At 38.3% G+C, this 15,784-nt stretch overlaps 3 protein-coding genes across 3 annotated transcripts; all 3 read right to left on the bottom strand.

The window, feature by feature from the left end:
- LOC107633550 lies at positions 880–1,425 on the bottom strand. The gene has a single exon (XM_016337163.1). It carries the CDS (start codon positions 1,423–1,425, stop codon positions 880–882), a length of 546 nt encoding a protein of 181 aa, XP_016192649.1.
- LOC107633549 lies at positions 1,732–2,361 on the bottom strand. Its single transcript, XM_016337162.1, has one exon. It carries the CDS (start codon positions 2,359–2,361, stop codon positions 1,732–1,734), a length of 630 nt encoding a protein of 209 aa, XP_016192648.1.
- On the bottom strand, positions 3,800–8,290 carry LOC107630898 (ferrochelatase-2, chloroplastic). Its single transcript, XM_016334180.2, has 11 exons — positions 7,921–8,290; positions 7,662–7,826; positions 6,721–7,054; positions 6,448–6,591; positions 6,012–6,113; positions 5,628–5,731; positions 5,408–5,534; positions 5,014–5,166; positions 4,814–4,914; positions 4,512–4,713; positions 3,800–4,359 (listed from the first exon to the last, which is right to left on the bottom strand). The coding sequence occupies exons 2-11, from the start codon at positions 7,793–7,795 to the stop codon at positions 4,135–4,137; spliced, it is 1,626 nt and encodes a 541-aa protein (XP_016189666.1). The 5' UTR covers positions 7,796–7,826; positions 7,921–8,290; the 3' UTR covers positions 3,800–4,134.

Here is a 15,784-nt window from a genome sequence, read left to right as displayed (position 1 = left end):
ATTTTTCTGGATTGAGTCTCATATTATATGCTCGGATCTGATTGAATATTTCCTTGAGGTCATCGCAGTGCGATCTTTTTGGTGTAGTCTTGGCGACCATGTCATCCACATAGATCTCCATATTCCGACCTATTTGTTGGTGGAATACCTTGTCCATTAGTCGCTGATATGTTGCACCTGCATTCTTTAGACCAAATGGCATTACTCTATAACAAAAATTTCCATGTTCAGTTATGAAAGCTGTTTTGCTCTGGTCTTCTGGATGCATAAGGATCTGGTTGTAACCAGAGTATGCTTCCATGAAACTTAAGCTTTTGAACCCTGAAGCATTATCTACCAGTTTGTCAATACATGGCAGTGGGTAGGCGTCTTTTGAACATGCCTTGTTGAGGTTTGTAAAGTCGACGCACATGCGTCATTTACCTGAATTCTTTCTTACCATTACCACGTTCGAGAGCCACGTGGTGAAGCGGATTTCTTTGATGAAGTCGGCACTGAGTACCTTCTTAGTTTCCTCTAGAGCTGCCTTTGCTTTTTCCGCCCCGATGTTCATTTTCTTTTGAGCTACAGGTCGGATCATTCTGTCGATGGCGAGCTTGTGGCAAATAATGTTTGGGTCTATTCCTGGAATATCTGCCGAGGTCCAGGCAAATAGATCGGCGTTGTCTTGTAGTACCTTTATAAGTTCCAATTGCTCTTGTCCTTGAAGGGCTCGGCCAATTCAGGTGAATTGTCCTGGTTTTGATGTCAGGGGAACTTTTTGGAGTTCGTCCGCTGGTTGAGGTCTTTCTTGGGTGTCCTCCCGAGGGTCGAGCTCTGCTAGGGATAGTATTTCGTTCGTGCTGTGGATAGCCTTGACCTCTTGTTGATATTTTTGTCTCACATCGGATTTTTTAGGCTTGTATTGTAACACTTCCGAGCTTGTTGGCGGTCTGAGTGGAGTGTTGCTATCTTGCCATCCTGTGCCTGAAACTTAACACATAAATGTAAGGTAGACACTACTACTCTGAACATGTTCAGAGCAGGTCTTCCGAGGATAATATTGTAAGGACTGGGACAGTCGACAATAAGATATTGGATGTCAATGGTCTGTGACAATGGGGTGTCTCCCATTGTCGTTTTTAGCCATATATAGCCTTTAATTGGGATCTTTTCTCCGGAGAACCCTACCAGTTCTCCGAATGAAGGTTGCATGGATTTTCCATATAGTTTCATTTTTTGGAATGTAGAATAAAAAAGAACGTCTGCACTACTACCTGGGTCCAAAAGAACTTTTCTTACCAGTAGCTCGCCTGTTTGGATAGAAATCACCACTGGATCATCTAGGTTCGGGATGGTCGAAGATATGTCGGCCTGGATGAAGGTGATTTTGAGATCGATTGTATCCTTGTTACTTTGTGGTACTGTTCCTTCGATTGTCAGCATTTCTCGGTAACTTCGTTTGCGTGCTGTGTTTGTCACGCCTCCCCCGGCGAATCCTCCGGATATGGAGTTTATGATCCCCTTTGGTGGATTAGTTTCGGACCATCTATTGTCGTCCTTGCCTTCTGAGGTTCGTTGGAGATCTTCTCGATCTCGAATGTTTTCTTTTCTTCTTCTTCCTTCGACATATTTATCCAAGAGGCCTTGCCGGGCTAACCTTTCTAATAAGTCTTTGGCGATTACGCATTCATCCGTCGTGTGCCCATACTTCTGATGGAAAGCACAATGTTTGCTCTTGTCTACAAATCGTTAATCCTGATAACTTCCTGGTCGGGCTGAAGGTTTTATTATTTTGGCGTTGAGAATCTCTTTGATTATTTTTTCTCTCTTTGTGTTGAATCGGGTATAATTGTCAAATTTTGGGGAGAGTTTGAATGGCTTCCTTGGTTCCTTATTGTTTAGCGATCTTATAGTCTTATCTTCTTCTTTCCCATGTGGTTTTCTGTCCGTTCTTTCAGCCTCCCAGAGTTCTTCGATCTCCATTTGTCCAGCTGCTCTTTCTCGGAACTCCTGCAGTGTTTTTGGTTTAGTCACCGCAATGGTTTCCCGAAACTTACCGGGTCGGAAGCCGGCCTTAAGGGCATACAGGTGGACTGCTGGGTCTAGATCTGGTATTTCCATGGTCGCTTCGGCAAACCAAGTCATGTATTCCTTTAGACTTTCGTGTTGTCCTTGTATGATGGTGCCAAGGTAATCTGATCCGCGTACGTATATCCTCGAAGCTGCGAAGTAGTCGATGAAGGATCTCGCCAACTCTTCAAATGTGGAGATCGAACCTGCAGACAATTTAGAAAACCAAAGTAGTGCAGCACCATCAAGATAAGTAGGAAAGGCTCGGAAAAGTACAGGTTCGTTGTTAGCGCCGTTAAAAAATATCATGGATTGGAATTTTTTAACATGAGCACAGGGGTCACAAATCCCCTTGTATGGCTCCAAAGTGGTAGGTAGCACGAAATTCTTTGGCATCTGAAAGCTGGTGATCTCTTCCGAGAATGGGTTGTCTAAGGTCAGCTTCTCTCTTGGCGGATTGATGCTCAATGGGTCTGTGTGACTTTGAGCTGAGCCTTTGGAGTTCCCCTCCTCATTCTTTCCGGCATTGTTATGGACGGACAGTTCGGCTATCCTTCATACTTCTGCCTGGAGCTCAGCAATCTGAGCCATGAGCTCCGCTTGCGTGGGTTGATGGACTCCATTATTAGCCATACTTGAGGATCAGAGATCCTGTAAAAGATAAGAATAAAAAGCTAGGTAAAGGAAATAGCAAGGTTCTGAAAACCGAACCGGTCATCGAACCGTTCTCGTTACTGGTTCACTGGTTCATAGGTTCAACCGGTTCGACCGTGGTTGAACCAAAAAAACCATTTTATAATAAAATAATAATTAAAATATAAATAAATACATTAAAACATAATTATAGTTTAATATAAACTTTAAAATATCATCCAAAATAAAACCAAAATATTATGATCTCATTCAAATACAAACTCAAGTCAAATAAGAAAAACAACCAACTAAACATATTCGGTTCGACCGACCGATAACCGGCCGGTTCGTCAGTTCAAGTCCGGTTTTCAAAATCTACAGTTTTTCTTATTATCCGAACCGTTACAGCGACCGGTTCACGGTTCAACCGGTTTGACTGGCCGGTTCGAACCGGTTTTCAGAACATTGGGAAATAGTGGGATTAGATGAATCACGGCCCCACGGTGGGCACCAAATGTTCCGTCCAAGTTCAACCGAGGTATAAGACTCCTTCCGCGATTGCTCGGCTTTGGGAAGAGCTAACGTCGTCTTGGAGAAAATAGTGGAAAAAGCTCAGCAATGCGAAACACAGCGGCAGGAGTACCTGCAAAAAGCACTCCGACGCTCAAGTCAGTACAAGATGTTAAGAAAACAATACGAATGAGAGAGTGAGATGTATTTGTGACCTACCTTCTCCTGGGCTATCTGGTTTGTTTATATAGGTGAATGAAGTGTTAGCTTCCCCTTATTTGTTCCGATCTTTTCGGTTGGATCATGAGTGCCGTTATTGTTGATAACAGCTTAGAGATGGTGTTTGACTTGTGTGAAACCATAATCAAATTGTGGTTGAGTTCTGCGTTATTATCTCCGGATTATTTAGTCGGTTTTTATATTGATATTGGTTCCGAATTTTACGGGGTACACGGCAATTCTTTTTTTCGTTTTCAAACATGTCACATGGTTTTAATTTGAACATTGTTTTCTGGCCAATCGCAGGCTAGTAAGAAACGAACTGATACACCCTTTTCAAAATCTCTCGTTTCAATGTTTCATCAACGGAATAATATAACAGTGCTTCATAATAATAAGTTCAGCAGAAATTGGTTATGAATGAAAATAACCGTTTCTGAACAAGAATCCTCTAGAGTAGATTTCCAAGTCAAGTTGCTTTAATACATACATTCTGCTTCGTATACAATCCAAATCACTATACATTTGTTTTTTGGTCTCCCGTTACCATTCTCATATGCTTGTATCTAAACTATATTTGATGACTCCGGAATTTATGCCTTAGATTCTAAGTAGCATATGTGATGCTAACGGTTATGCATATACATATAAGCAAAAACTAGGTTCCATTGCCTCTGAGGGCAGGGCAGGAATTTCATATTCACTCATTTATTTCGTAATTCACCTAAACAAGGGCAATATTCCCCACTGGTGCAGAAATCCTTCACCAGTAGTGACTTCTAAAAATAATAGAAGCAGCACTGCCAGCATAGCTGCTCTTCCATTCCAAGTTTCGGCACTTTTAGTCCAACCCCATTCCCACACCAATACTGGTGGTGGCAACTCCCTACGTTGCGAGTCATATGCTGCCAACAACTCTTCTACGCTGCCCAATGGAACTAATGACTGCAATAGAGCCAAAATTTTTCTATTACATTACATGGAATATTAATATAATAAATTTGTTATTTCATAATCAACTATTGGTTTTAAACTTCTTTATTAGTGTGAAAATGGCTAAAGCAACATATACTTTCAAGTTTCAATCAGAAGAGTACCTGTCGTGCTTCGAGGTTTGAGACTGCCATCGCCCCAACATATGGCAAACTCTCAATTACAGCATCCGCCAAATCCGAAATGAAGGTGGGTTCACATCCCAGAGCAGGAACTCGACCCCATTTTTCTATACCAGAACTTAGAGCAAGTTCTTTGTACTCAACATCAATTTCTTCTAGTGTTTCAATATGCTCACTAACAAAGCTGTGAACCAAGCAGAAGTTAAACAACTTAATAGTGTCACTTATTCTGTGTGTCAGTGTGAGAAGGGGAGGAGAGAGACAAGGTAGTAGGATGGCATTACCTTATTGGTACAGCTAGCAGACTTTTTACGCCCTTTTTCCCAAGTTCAACTATTGTGTCATCTGTATAGGGTTTTAACCATTCCACAGGTCCAACTCTACTCTGTAACCATAATTGTGATCAATTGTTAGAAAATCTAAAACGAAATCTCACTCGAGTCTTGATGACTAACGTTCAAGTTCTCTTAGTCTTAGTAGCTACCTGATAAGCAAGGGTGTATTGATTTGTTATCTTTCTTTTCTCAAGCTCTTCCATGATTAAATCCACACATTCCTCCATTTCAGCCTTGTATGGATCACCAGCCTCTTCCACATAAGCAAGAGGCACCCCATGTGCACTAAAGAATATCATGACCTGCAGTACACATCAGCTACTAAGGTTAACAATGAATATTTTCGATAAAATTAAGTAAAGCTACTCCTACGTTTTGTTTGGCTATATCCTAACCAGAAATAATTATACAATGGCAACAGATGTTATGCTGTTTATATTTGAAGTGGAAGAATGGCAATGATAAGATACAAATGTCAAGGAAGCACACCTTTCCTGTTTATTCTTTCCTTTAAAACATAAATCAAAAGAAATGATCCAGTACCTCCTCAGGATGGTCAAAAGTTTTCAGCTCATTTTCAATTAAATTTGCCATGGCCTTTATGTATCCTTCACGTTGGTACCATGAAGGTATTACTGTATGCTGCATGTTGACTAGATACTCATCCTCGCTGAAGAAACAACAAATAATTCATAATAATACAAAATGTCAGATGAATATTGAAGTGTAATGATGTGATAACAGTGCATTTTATAATAATTACCGGAATATACTCTCCAAGAGACGCAGACTTGAACCGCTAGTTGATATTGAAAATTGTGGATAAAGGGGAAGCACAACAAGCTTTGTAATGCCATCCCTTTTAATCTACACGATGAAAAATCATAACTAGAATGAGAATATAACATAAACAGATAAACAAAAATAAAGTTACATCAATTACTATGACAAGTATTAGTTCATCTGTGTCATATCAGGTGCCCTCCACCCTGTTTAGTGTTTACTATATCCTCCTCTATGGCAGTGTGCTGTTTATGATACCATATGGGGTATTGTGAGATAATCTTAATTGAAACTGAGAAGAAGTTGCTATGAGGAGGCATAATCTTAATCAAATGCCATCCAATTTCATATTTTTATCAAATACCTGTTCAATTGCTTCTTCAGTAAATGGATGCCAGTAACGCATCCCGACATAAACTTTGGCTGGGACATTCTTGGCCCAAAGAGATTTCCTTAACTCTTCTGCCTGTGTAGAGAATCATTAAAAGAGTTGTAATAATAACAGAAAAAGAAAAGGGGGAAGTATTTGTTGGTGTAGACATGTTATGTTAGCAAAAAAAATTTAAGTCAGCTGAAAATCATATGGACTAGTGAAAGCTTAAAAATTGCACTTGAAGTGGTCAGGAAAAAGGAACAAAGAAATTAAGGATGAGACAACTAAAAATTCCACAATGCTAAAATTATAATTACCAACAAGCAATATTTCATCTCAGATAAAGAAGTTCTAACTTTTATTTGTTCAGAAGATTTGTAATCAACCGGTGATAGTATTAAAAAAAAGCCATCAGGAAGCATCATGCCTGTTCATCAGTCATACGTCTAAGAGGAGATCCACCACCAATTGAAGCATAGCCTTCTTTGCTCTTTGGTGCTCGTACCACAGATACAAATTGGGCTAGCGGTTTTTGAAGAAAACTAAATAACCTTGGCAATCGTATAATATCCTGCATAGTTGCAAACAACAAATAACTATACAACAAAAAATAAGAAATTGAACATTTTAGCTCATCTCAGCCTATATAGAAATAAAAACAATCATTCAGATGAATAGAGGGTTAAAGCTAGAGTAGTACAGGATCAGCAAAAAGGTTAAACAGAAAAGGCTGCACATCATCTAGAGTCTCTGGTCCTCCAAGGTTTAACAATAACACTCCAATCTTATCATCACCAACAAGAGGTGTACCAGAATCAGAAACATCTTGAGCTGTTGGAGTAACTAAAGCATCAACCGGCAACAAGTGCCGCCTGAGTGATTGCTTGGAAATAAAGGGTTGTGCTTCAGACCATCCTGGGGAACATCTTCCCATGGTGTAATTCTTCAAGGGGTTAGCGGTAGTTGAAGTCTCTGCTTGGCCTCCAGAACAGCGATACATCTTTTGAGAGGTGCAGATTGCCTGTGGCAACAACCTATGAAAGTAAAAAATATTAAAAAACTTTGCAAAATCTACTAACATTTAGCAATAAGATAACTGAATTACATGAATAACAAATTTTAATAAGAACATGTTAAAAACATACTTTTGGCATTAAGATGTTCATACCAAATGTTTGGAACAGGCAAGCAAAAGGGCTCATAGCATACAACACATGCTTATTTAGAAAGCCAGGATTAAGTTGGGTTTTCTGCCCAATGGAAACAAAATTATAAACGAAAGCTTATGGTCTTCGACACTTTCTGTAAACTTCAGAGGGAACAAAGAGTAGTTGACATAACATTATAATATTTCCTTAAGCAATGGAATATTTTATGTTAAAAAAGCAATCTTATAATGCCAACAATAAACACTAAAGGAATACTCAATATAGAAATTAACTTTTTGTTATGGACATTGTGGACACAATATAAGCAATGAAAATAACCCTATTTAGAATTGGATCTCAGATTTTTAACAATATAATAGGCAGGGTAACTAACTCGGATGTCAGAACATGGTGCTTCTAGCTAAATGAGTCCATCTTTAAATACCGAAGATATGAAACACTAATGGGAGTAAAGGCCGAAAGCAATACTTACAGAGGAAACTTGAAATTGCGAGAAGCATGAGTGAGGCATGGAGGAGGACAGCGAATATAAGAGCAAGAAGAAGAGGAAGGCGATGAAGGAGCGTGAATTGGAGAATTCATAGCTTGTGATGAATGAAAAATCATCACTTTTCACCACTTGCTCGTCCTTCAGTTCCTGCAAAAATGTAATTTTGAGGCTTCAGCAACAAAACTCAAAGCTCAAGCGAACGAAACCCAGAAATCAATTACAGAAAAGGAGTAAACTTTACCTAATTCCAACTAATTTGGGAGAGAAAGACCTGTCACTAAGCAGAAGGGGGAGTACGAATAAAGACCATGTAAAGTTCCTTTCTTTTTTTATTTATTTGATGGGTTCTTTATGCAAATGTAGAAAAAAAAATGTAATAAATGCTAAGTAGGGTTTTGCATCTGAAATCTGAATAGAGAGAGAGACCCTTGAGGTTGAGAGTGACTGATCTCTGATGAGATTGCAAAAAAAATCCACAGCCACCTCTTGTTCCCCTTTTTGTGTTTATCAGCTTCTCATCTTCAACGATTTTTAACTGTCCAAAATTTTTCCAATATTATCTTTCTATCCTTTTCATTACAGGGGGAAGTTGGGCTCAAAACAATTTAATGTTCCCCTCTTCATGCCTATGAGTCTATGACATTTGTTTGCTTTTTATGTATTTTTGGCTTTATTTGTTAGGAGTGTTTATATGATTTTAAATTTTCTTACACTTAGAAGTTAGAATGCAAACAATTTAATTATACAAAAATTAAATTTATTTTGAGGTATTTCTTTTTAGTAGAGTATGTTGATTTTTGGACTGATAAAAGGAATTTATAAGACTCCAAATATATCTGGGAATTTCTGAATTATCCAACTTGATGTGGACACACATGCATACCCATCAAAGATGTATGGCATATATATTTTTAATAAATTTATTTTATTTTCGGACTGATTATCCATGAAAGAATGAATATGCACCTCCACCAAATTACTCTTTGATTATTCCCAATCTAAAGACATTTTTATGCTAGTAGATTTACTTTTCTTCTTTTGGTCTTGGTTAAGAAATCAGTAACTCAGGAGTTATCAAACTCAAACATGATTGATAATTGTTATCTTTGTTAATTAAATTGAACTTCAATAATCCCAATCTTTTCTTAGGAAATAAATAGGATTCGAAGATCAAACCAATTAATCCCTTGACCTTCCTTTATCTTAGTAAAGGTTAACAAAGTGGAATTCAGATTCAATTTTCATCATCATTGATAAGGATAGTTAGGATAGGACCTCTAGTTTCTCATACCTTGCTAAAAGTTTATTTTACAGTTATTTATTTATTTACAGTCATCTACTTATTTTACTTGCCATTTAAATTACTTGTTCTTCATTTACTTTAGAGTAAATGCCCTTTCCGGTCCCTAACAATTTGCCCGATGGACTTCCCACCCCCTAAGAAATCTAAATACCCAAATCGATCCCTATCTATTATGATTTCAGTACGTTCCAGTCCCTGCAACCGGATCCGAGCAGGTCACTGGCTGATGTGTCAGTAACTTGTCCACGTGGGTTTCTCTCCTTCATAATTGGGACAAATCGCCCCCTGTACCTTTGTTGAAACGCTGCGTTTCATTATGAGCGTTATTCCATAAAACACCTTCCTCTCCCTCTTCATTTACATTTGGCCCTAACTCTGAAACCTTTCTCCTTCCCTCCAAAAGAGCGTTACGTTGAGGACGTGCGATCGTGCTGCACCACTGTGTGGGAAGACATTGGAAGCATTTGGCAAGTTTCTTTGAAACGGTAAGCAATCTTTCGTTCTCTTCTACTTACTTTATGTTTCACTGTAGTCAAATTGAGGAGTGTGTCAGATAGTGGGAGTGAAATTAGCTTTGATAACTCAGTTCTCCTCTGCATGTTGATTATGGGTGGATGGGGTGAAGTACTAGTTTTGTTTGATGAGTTAGAGTTGTTGTGAAACTATAATAGTGATGTTAACTTTGAAAGTTTCTACCTTTCTGCTTATTGATGAGTTAAGAATTCTTAACTGATAGATATTTTAGTCTATTTGCTGTTGATTAAGTTTGAAGTATAGCTCTGTTACTGAGTTATAGTTTGGATTTTTACAGATGTCTGTGTTTGTTATCCCTGTTTTTCATCATGGTGGGATACTCAAGAAAGATCCAAATGGAGTGCTACGGTACGTAGATGGAAAGATTGAAAAATTTCCACCCATGGATGTTGATTTTGTCAACAAGAAGGACTTGGAAGAACTCTTCAGGGGATTAGGTTATATAGAATACAAAGAAATTTACTGGCTTGATCCAGCAGCAAGAAACCTGGAGTTTGGGCTTCATATCCTTAAGGGTGACCAGGATATTAATGACATGTGTGAAGCCACTCTAAGTTGTCCAGATAGAAATGAGTTCTACATCTACTTTGAGCACCCGGTAAGTCAACCAATGGCAGTCGAACCAGAGGCAGAACCAGAGGAAGAGTCCGTTGTGGTCACAGAGGAATCCTCATCGGATGATGGATACGAGAGTGCCGAGGATGAGGCCTACAAGCCTCCTCCTCCTAGTTTTGAGACTGATAGTAGTGATATTGAGTCACCAAAAAGACATGGAAAAAAAATAAAGGAAAAAGCATCTGTGTCTCCATCAAACAAGAAGAAAGTGTCACCTAAGAAAAATGGTAAGAAATCATCAAAGAGGTATACTAGGAGGAGGAGGAAGAGACATGTGCTATACGGTGAATCTAGTAAAGGAAATCGAATTGAGACACCTCCTAGTGGGTTGGGTTCTACCCAAGGGCCAGTAGAAACAGATATGGGAGGGCCAGTAGAAGATGAACTAGGAGGTCCAGCAGTGGTTAAAGAGAAGAGTGATAGTGATGACTACAACTATGAATATGCTTCTGAAGAGTGTCATACCCCGGTATCTTCTGAGGATGAGAGGACAATACACGGACTTGATTTCAATGAAGAAAATGAATATGGAGAGGTTCGGTTTGAGCTTGGAATGCAATTTTCGACTATGGAGATATTTAAGAAGGCCTTGAAGGATGTATTTGTTTGGGATGGAAGAGATTGCATGTATATCAAGAATGAGAAGGAGTGGGTCAGGGCTAGATGTGCGGAGGAGAACTGTCCATGGTTAATATATATGGCAAGGAACTCAAAAACAATGGCATTTGAGATAAAAACATTTCACAACAAGCATACATGTGGAAGGGATTATGGAAGCAATTTGGCCGATAGGGCATGGGTCACAGATAAGCTGGAAAAAAGGTTGGCAACACAGCCTAAGCTAACACCGAGGGAAGCAACGGAGCATATGAAACAGGACTACAATGTTCAGGTCCATCCAAAAATGATCCAAAGGGCTTTGAAAGCAGCCAGGAAAATTGTTGTTGGGAATGACAAGGCACAATATGGGAAGTTGTGGGATTATTTACAAGAGTTGCACAGGACTAACCCAGGCAGCACGGCTGACATGTGTGTTGACCCAATTCCGCAATCTCTACTGCTGTTTGACAAAATTTACATATGCTTAGATGCGTGCAGAAATGGTTTTGTTAAGGGTTGTAGACCACTAATAGGCCTAGATGGATGCTTTTTAAAGGGGTATTATGGAGGCCAACTCCTAACTGCAATGTCACTTGATGCTAACAACCATGTATTCGTTATTGCATATGCTGTTACAAGAGCAGAAAATACAGAGAATTGGATGTGGTTCTTAACTCGACTTCAGGATGATTTGGGAGACCATCAAGTGCGTGGATGGAATCTCATGTCCGACCAACAGAAGGTAACATCATTTGCCAACCTATTCTGATATTGATTATAATTCTGCAGAGTTTAGTTGGATTATAGTGTAGATATTGTTTAGATTATTAGATATTGTTTTATAAATACAGTCTGCACAAGATAATTGTCTTATTAGATATAGATTTCTGTTGCACATGTTGGATTATAATTAGATGTTTGTAACAGTTATAATTGGCATGCCATTTTCAGTTTTATAAATGCAATTCTGCACAATATAATTGACTTATAATTAGTTTATGTCTATAGACCTCTGTTGCACATGTTGGATTATAATTAGATGTTTGTAACAGTTATAATTGGCATGCCATTTTCAGTTTTATAAATGCATTTCTGCACAATATAATTGACTTATAATTAGTTTATGGCTATAGACTTCTGTTGCACATGTTGGATTATAATTAGATGTTTATAACAGTTATAATTGGCATGCCATTTTCAGTTTTATAAATGCATTTCTGCACAATATAATTGACTTATAATTAGTTTATGTCTATAGACCTCTGTAGCACATGTTGGATTATAATTAGATGTTTGTAACAGTTATAATTGGCATGCCATTTTCAGTTTTATAAATGCAATTCTGCACAATATAATTGACTTATAATTAGTTTATGTCTATAGACCTCTGTTGCACATGTTGGATTATAATTAGATGTTTGTAACAGTTATAATTGGCATGCCATTTTCAGTTTTATAAATGCAATTCTGCGCAATATAATTGACTTATAATTAGTTTATGGCTATAGACTTCTGTTGCACATGTTGGATTATAATTAGATGTTTGTAACAGTTGTAATTGGCATGCCATTTTCAGTTTTATAAATGCAATTCTGCACAATATAATTGACTTATAATTAGATATTTGTAACAATTATAATTGGCATGCCTTTTTCAGTTTAATAAAATGCAATTTTGCACAATATAACTAAATTATAATTAGATGTCTGTAGCAATTATAAAGGACTTATATTTGGTTTTTAAACCAAACTTGCAGGGACTTATGCGTGCTGCAAAGGAAGTCATGCCCTATGCACACCATAGAAATTGTGTGTTGCACATTTGGAAGAATCTTCAACAAAAATTCAATAACAAGCAGGTAAAGGGACTGTTATGGCATGCTGCCAAGTGCACTACTCAGGTGCAGTTCAAAGCATCAATGGAGAAGTTTAAAAGTGAGTGCCGCGGAGGATGGGAGTATATGAATCAATTTGACCCAGCAACTTGGTGCAAGGCATATTTCAGTCATGGTCCGAAGAATGACAGCCTCACCAATAACATGTGTGAGGTTTGGAATTCTATGATAGTTGAGGCTAGGGAGAAGCCGATTCTAACAATGTGTGAAGAGATAAGGTGTACAATAATGAAAAAGATGGCCAAGCACAAGAGAATTTTAGGGAGGTGCACTGAGAAACTGGCACCAGCACAGCAGTGGAGACTTGACAAGCACATTAAACCACAGAGTCATAAATGGAATGCACAATGGAGCGGAGATAATGACAGGGTTCTATTTGAAGTTACTAGGGGAAAACACAAATTGGGTGTCAATATCCAACAACATACATGCACTTGCAATACATGGCAGTTGACAGGTAAACATTAATTATAATTCTTGTCTTGTTATTTTCACATTTTTTACCGCATCATATTCATGTTTTTATTGCTGTTGTATAGGGTTGCCATGTGTCCACGCAGTTGCTGCTATCTCTAAGTTGAGAATTAAGGCTGCCGAAGACTTTGTGAGCCCTTATCTCACTATGGATGCTGTGAGAAAAACATATGACTTATGTGTAAATCCGGTGAACAGCGAAGAATTTTGGGAGAAGACAGACCATCCAAAGCCACAACCCCCCAGGATAGTAAGACCAGCTGGTCGTCCAAAGAAACGCAGGACTGATTCCAGTGCACCCCCTCCCCCTCCCAGTGATTGACGACAAAGTGAGAAGAACTTTTCAGGTAACGTGTAGCAAATGCGGGGAGAAGGGGCATTATTATAAAACATGCAAGGGAGCACCAGCTAAACCCGACTGGCAACCAAAAAGAAAGAAGGCAAAAGCGGCTAGCAAAGCTTTGGTTGTGATGATTGAAAATTTAGCTCCTGCCCCTCACCCTATAGGGAATGTGGCTGGTATTGATGGTGGTGTAAATAACATACATGTTGAAGAACCTGAACCTATTCACCTGGACCCTTTTGTAAGTTTTTTTCTTTGGACAAGTATTTTGTAACTCGTATACATTTTGGGTTGTGTCTTTGAGTATTCACAATGAGTTAATATTTGAAAACATATGTGGCTGCGAAACATGTTTCTGTCATACAGGATACGGCTAGGAAAAACAAGAAAAAAATGCCAAAGAGGCCGCATGTAGAGTCAGATGAGATAAACATTTCACAAAATGCCCCAACTGCAGAGGTAAATAGACACACCATAGTTCTTTACTTTTTTTGAACACAAAAGTTGTAGTTTGGAGTCCAAATGTGATTCACTATTGTTTTACCAGGTTCCAGGAATTGATCAAACAACTCCAATGAATCAGGCCACAACTCAGGCATCAAAGGCTCAGCCCCATTATGCAGCACCAAAGTTTAGGCCCAAACAGAGTGTCAGAAGGCCCCCAGGTCCTCCAGTGCAACCCAACGAACCTCCTCACAATATACAAGCCCAATCAAAAGGACAAGGCTTAGAGAGAACCTCTCATGCAATCTCCAATGAAACTTTGGCAGCAGCTAGCACTGGGACCTCATCAAGGCTATTCAAGTTCATTCCAACTCCAGAAATGAAGCCTCCACCAAAAAAATAGTGAAAGAACTTGCTATATGGATATTATGTTGTTTAGAAAATGTAGAACTTTGGCATAGGGGGAGACTCTATCTTAGTTATTTTGGTTATAGTGTTGATGTTATGATTAGGTTCTGATTTGAAGTCTACATAATACTCAATGTTGATTTAGAGATACAGTCAATTTTTTTGGTTTTTGTTTTAGTATCAAGTTGAAAAAACACACATGGTCTTCTGAGTGAAACTTCTGGAGCAGGTCATATTTTGGAGTGAACTTTTTGTAAAATACTCATGCTTTGGTTTGTGAATCACTTAATCACTTTATATGTTGGTTTCAACTATTATGAAACTCTCAGGAATTGGAGTGCAATTCCAAATTTCTCACAGATTTGAATATTTATTTACATTGTTATCTTCATAGACATGTGTTTCACAAACTCATAATAATACAATATGATAATATCTCAATACACTATTTTAAATTCTAATAACTACATGAAATAAAATAAATTAAGTATCACTGTATTAGAGTAAATAATCATAACATCAGTTGTTGTCTTCATACAAGCTATGAATTTCAACAAAAATACATTAAGTAGTTGTCTTCTATTTACATAACTTTGCACACTAAATCAAATTCACATTTTTCTCAATTAACCCACTACAAATTGATGAAATTATAAGTGTAACTGCAATTCCAACTAAAAAAGTGGTTAATGTTCTGCATTTAGTGTTGCCTCCAAATGTTTTTTCAATTTTCTGCTTTGCCATCATTACTTCCAGTGCCTCCAATCTTTCTTCCATCGTCTTCAAACTTTCAACCACACCATTCTGATTGACATAAGCTTTATGTGAATATGACTCAACATATTCATCAAGCCAAGCAAAGTATTTGCAATGTGGAGCTGCGGTCTGCAACAAATAACACTCCATGGTAATGGCAAGGAATTTTGAAACAAAACTAAAATTGAAAAATGATTACCTTAAAATAAGAGCAACCAAAAAAAAGTCTGTTCGGATTTTCTGCAGTGCTAGATTGAAACAATATTGCATATGTGCCACAATGACATCTGGGTGCTACAAATCTTTTCTTGCCTTGGTTTGCCTTTTCTCCTATACTCCCAGTGGAACCCAGAGTCGGACTCCAGCACAAATTCTTCCCAGCTTCATTGCTTTCTTCCACGGTTCGTGAAGAAGAGTCTCTGACTTTCATAGCCATATTGTTCTTCAGGAGAAAACCCTTTATCTTCACTCTACACACAATGAAGACAACGAAGAATAAAGAAAAAACCCTAAATAACTATGAACACCCAGGAGATAACGCTCATAATGAAACGCAGCGTTTCAACAAAGGTACAGGGGGCGATTTGTCCCAATTATGAAGGAGAGAAACCCACGTGGACAAGTTACTGACACATCAGCCAGTGACCTGCTCGGATCCGGTTGCAGGGACTGGAACGTACTGAAATCATAATAGATAGGGATCGATTTGGGTATTTAGATTTCTTAGGGGGTGG

The sequence above is a fragment of the Arachis ipaensis genome, chromosome B03 (assembly GCF_000816755.2).
Source record: "Arachis ipaensis cultivar K30076 chromosome B03, Araip1.1, whole genome shotgun sequence".
Taxonomy (NCBI): Eukaryota; Viridiplantae; Streptophyta; class Magnoliopsida; order Fabales; family Fabaceae; genus Arachis; species Arachis ipaensis.
Note: the sequence above shows the minus strand (reverse complement) of the source record. Positions and strands in the feature narration are given on the sequence as shown.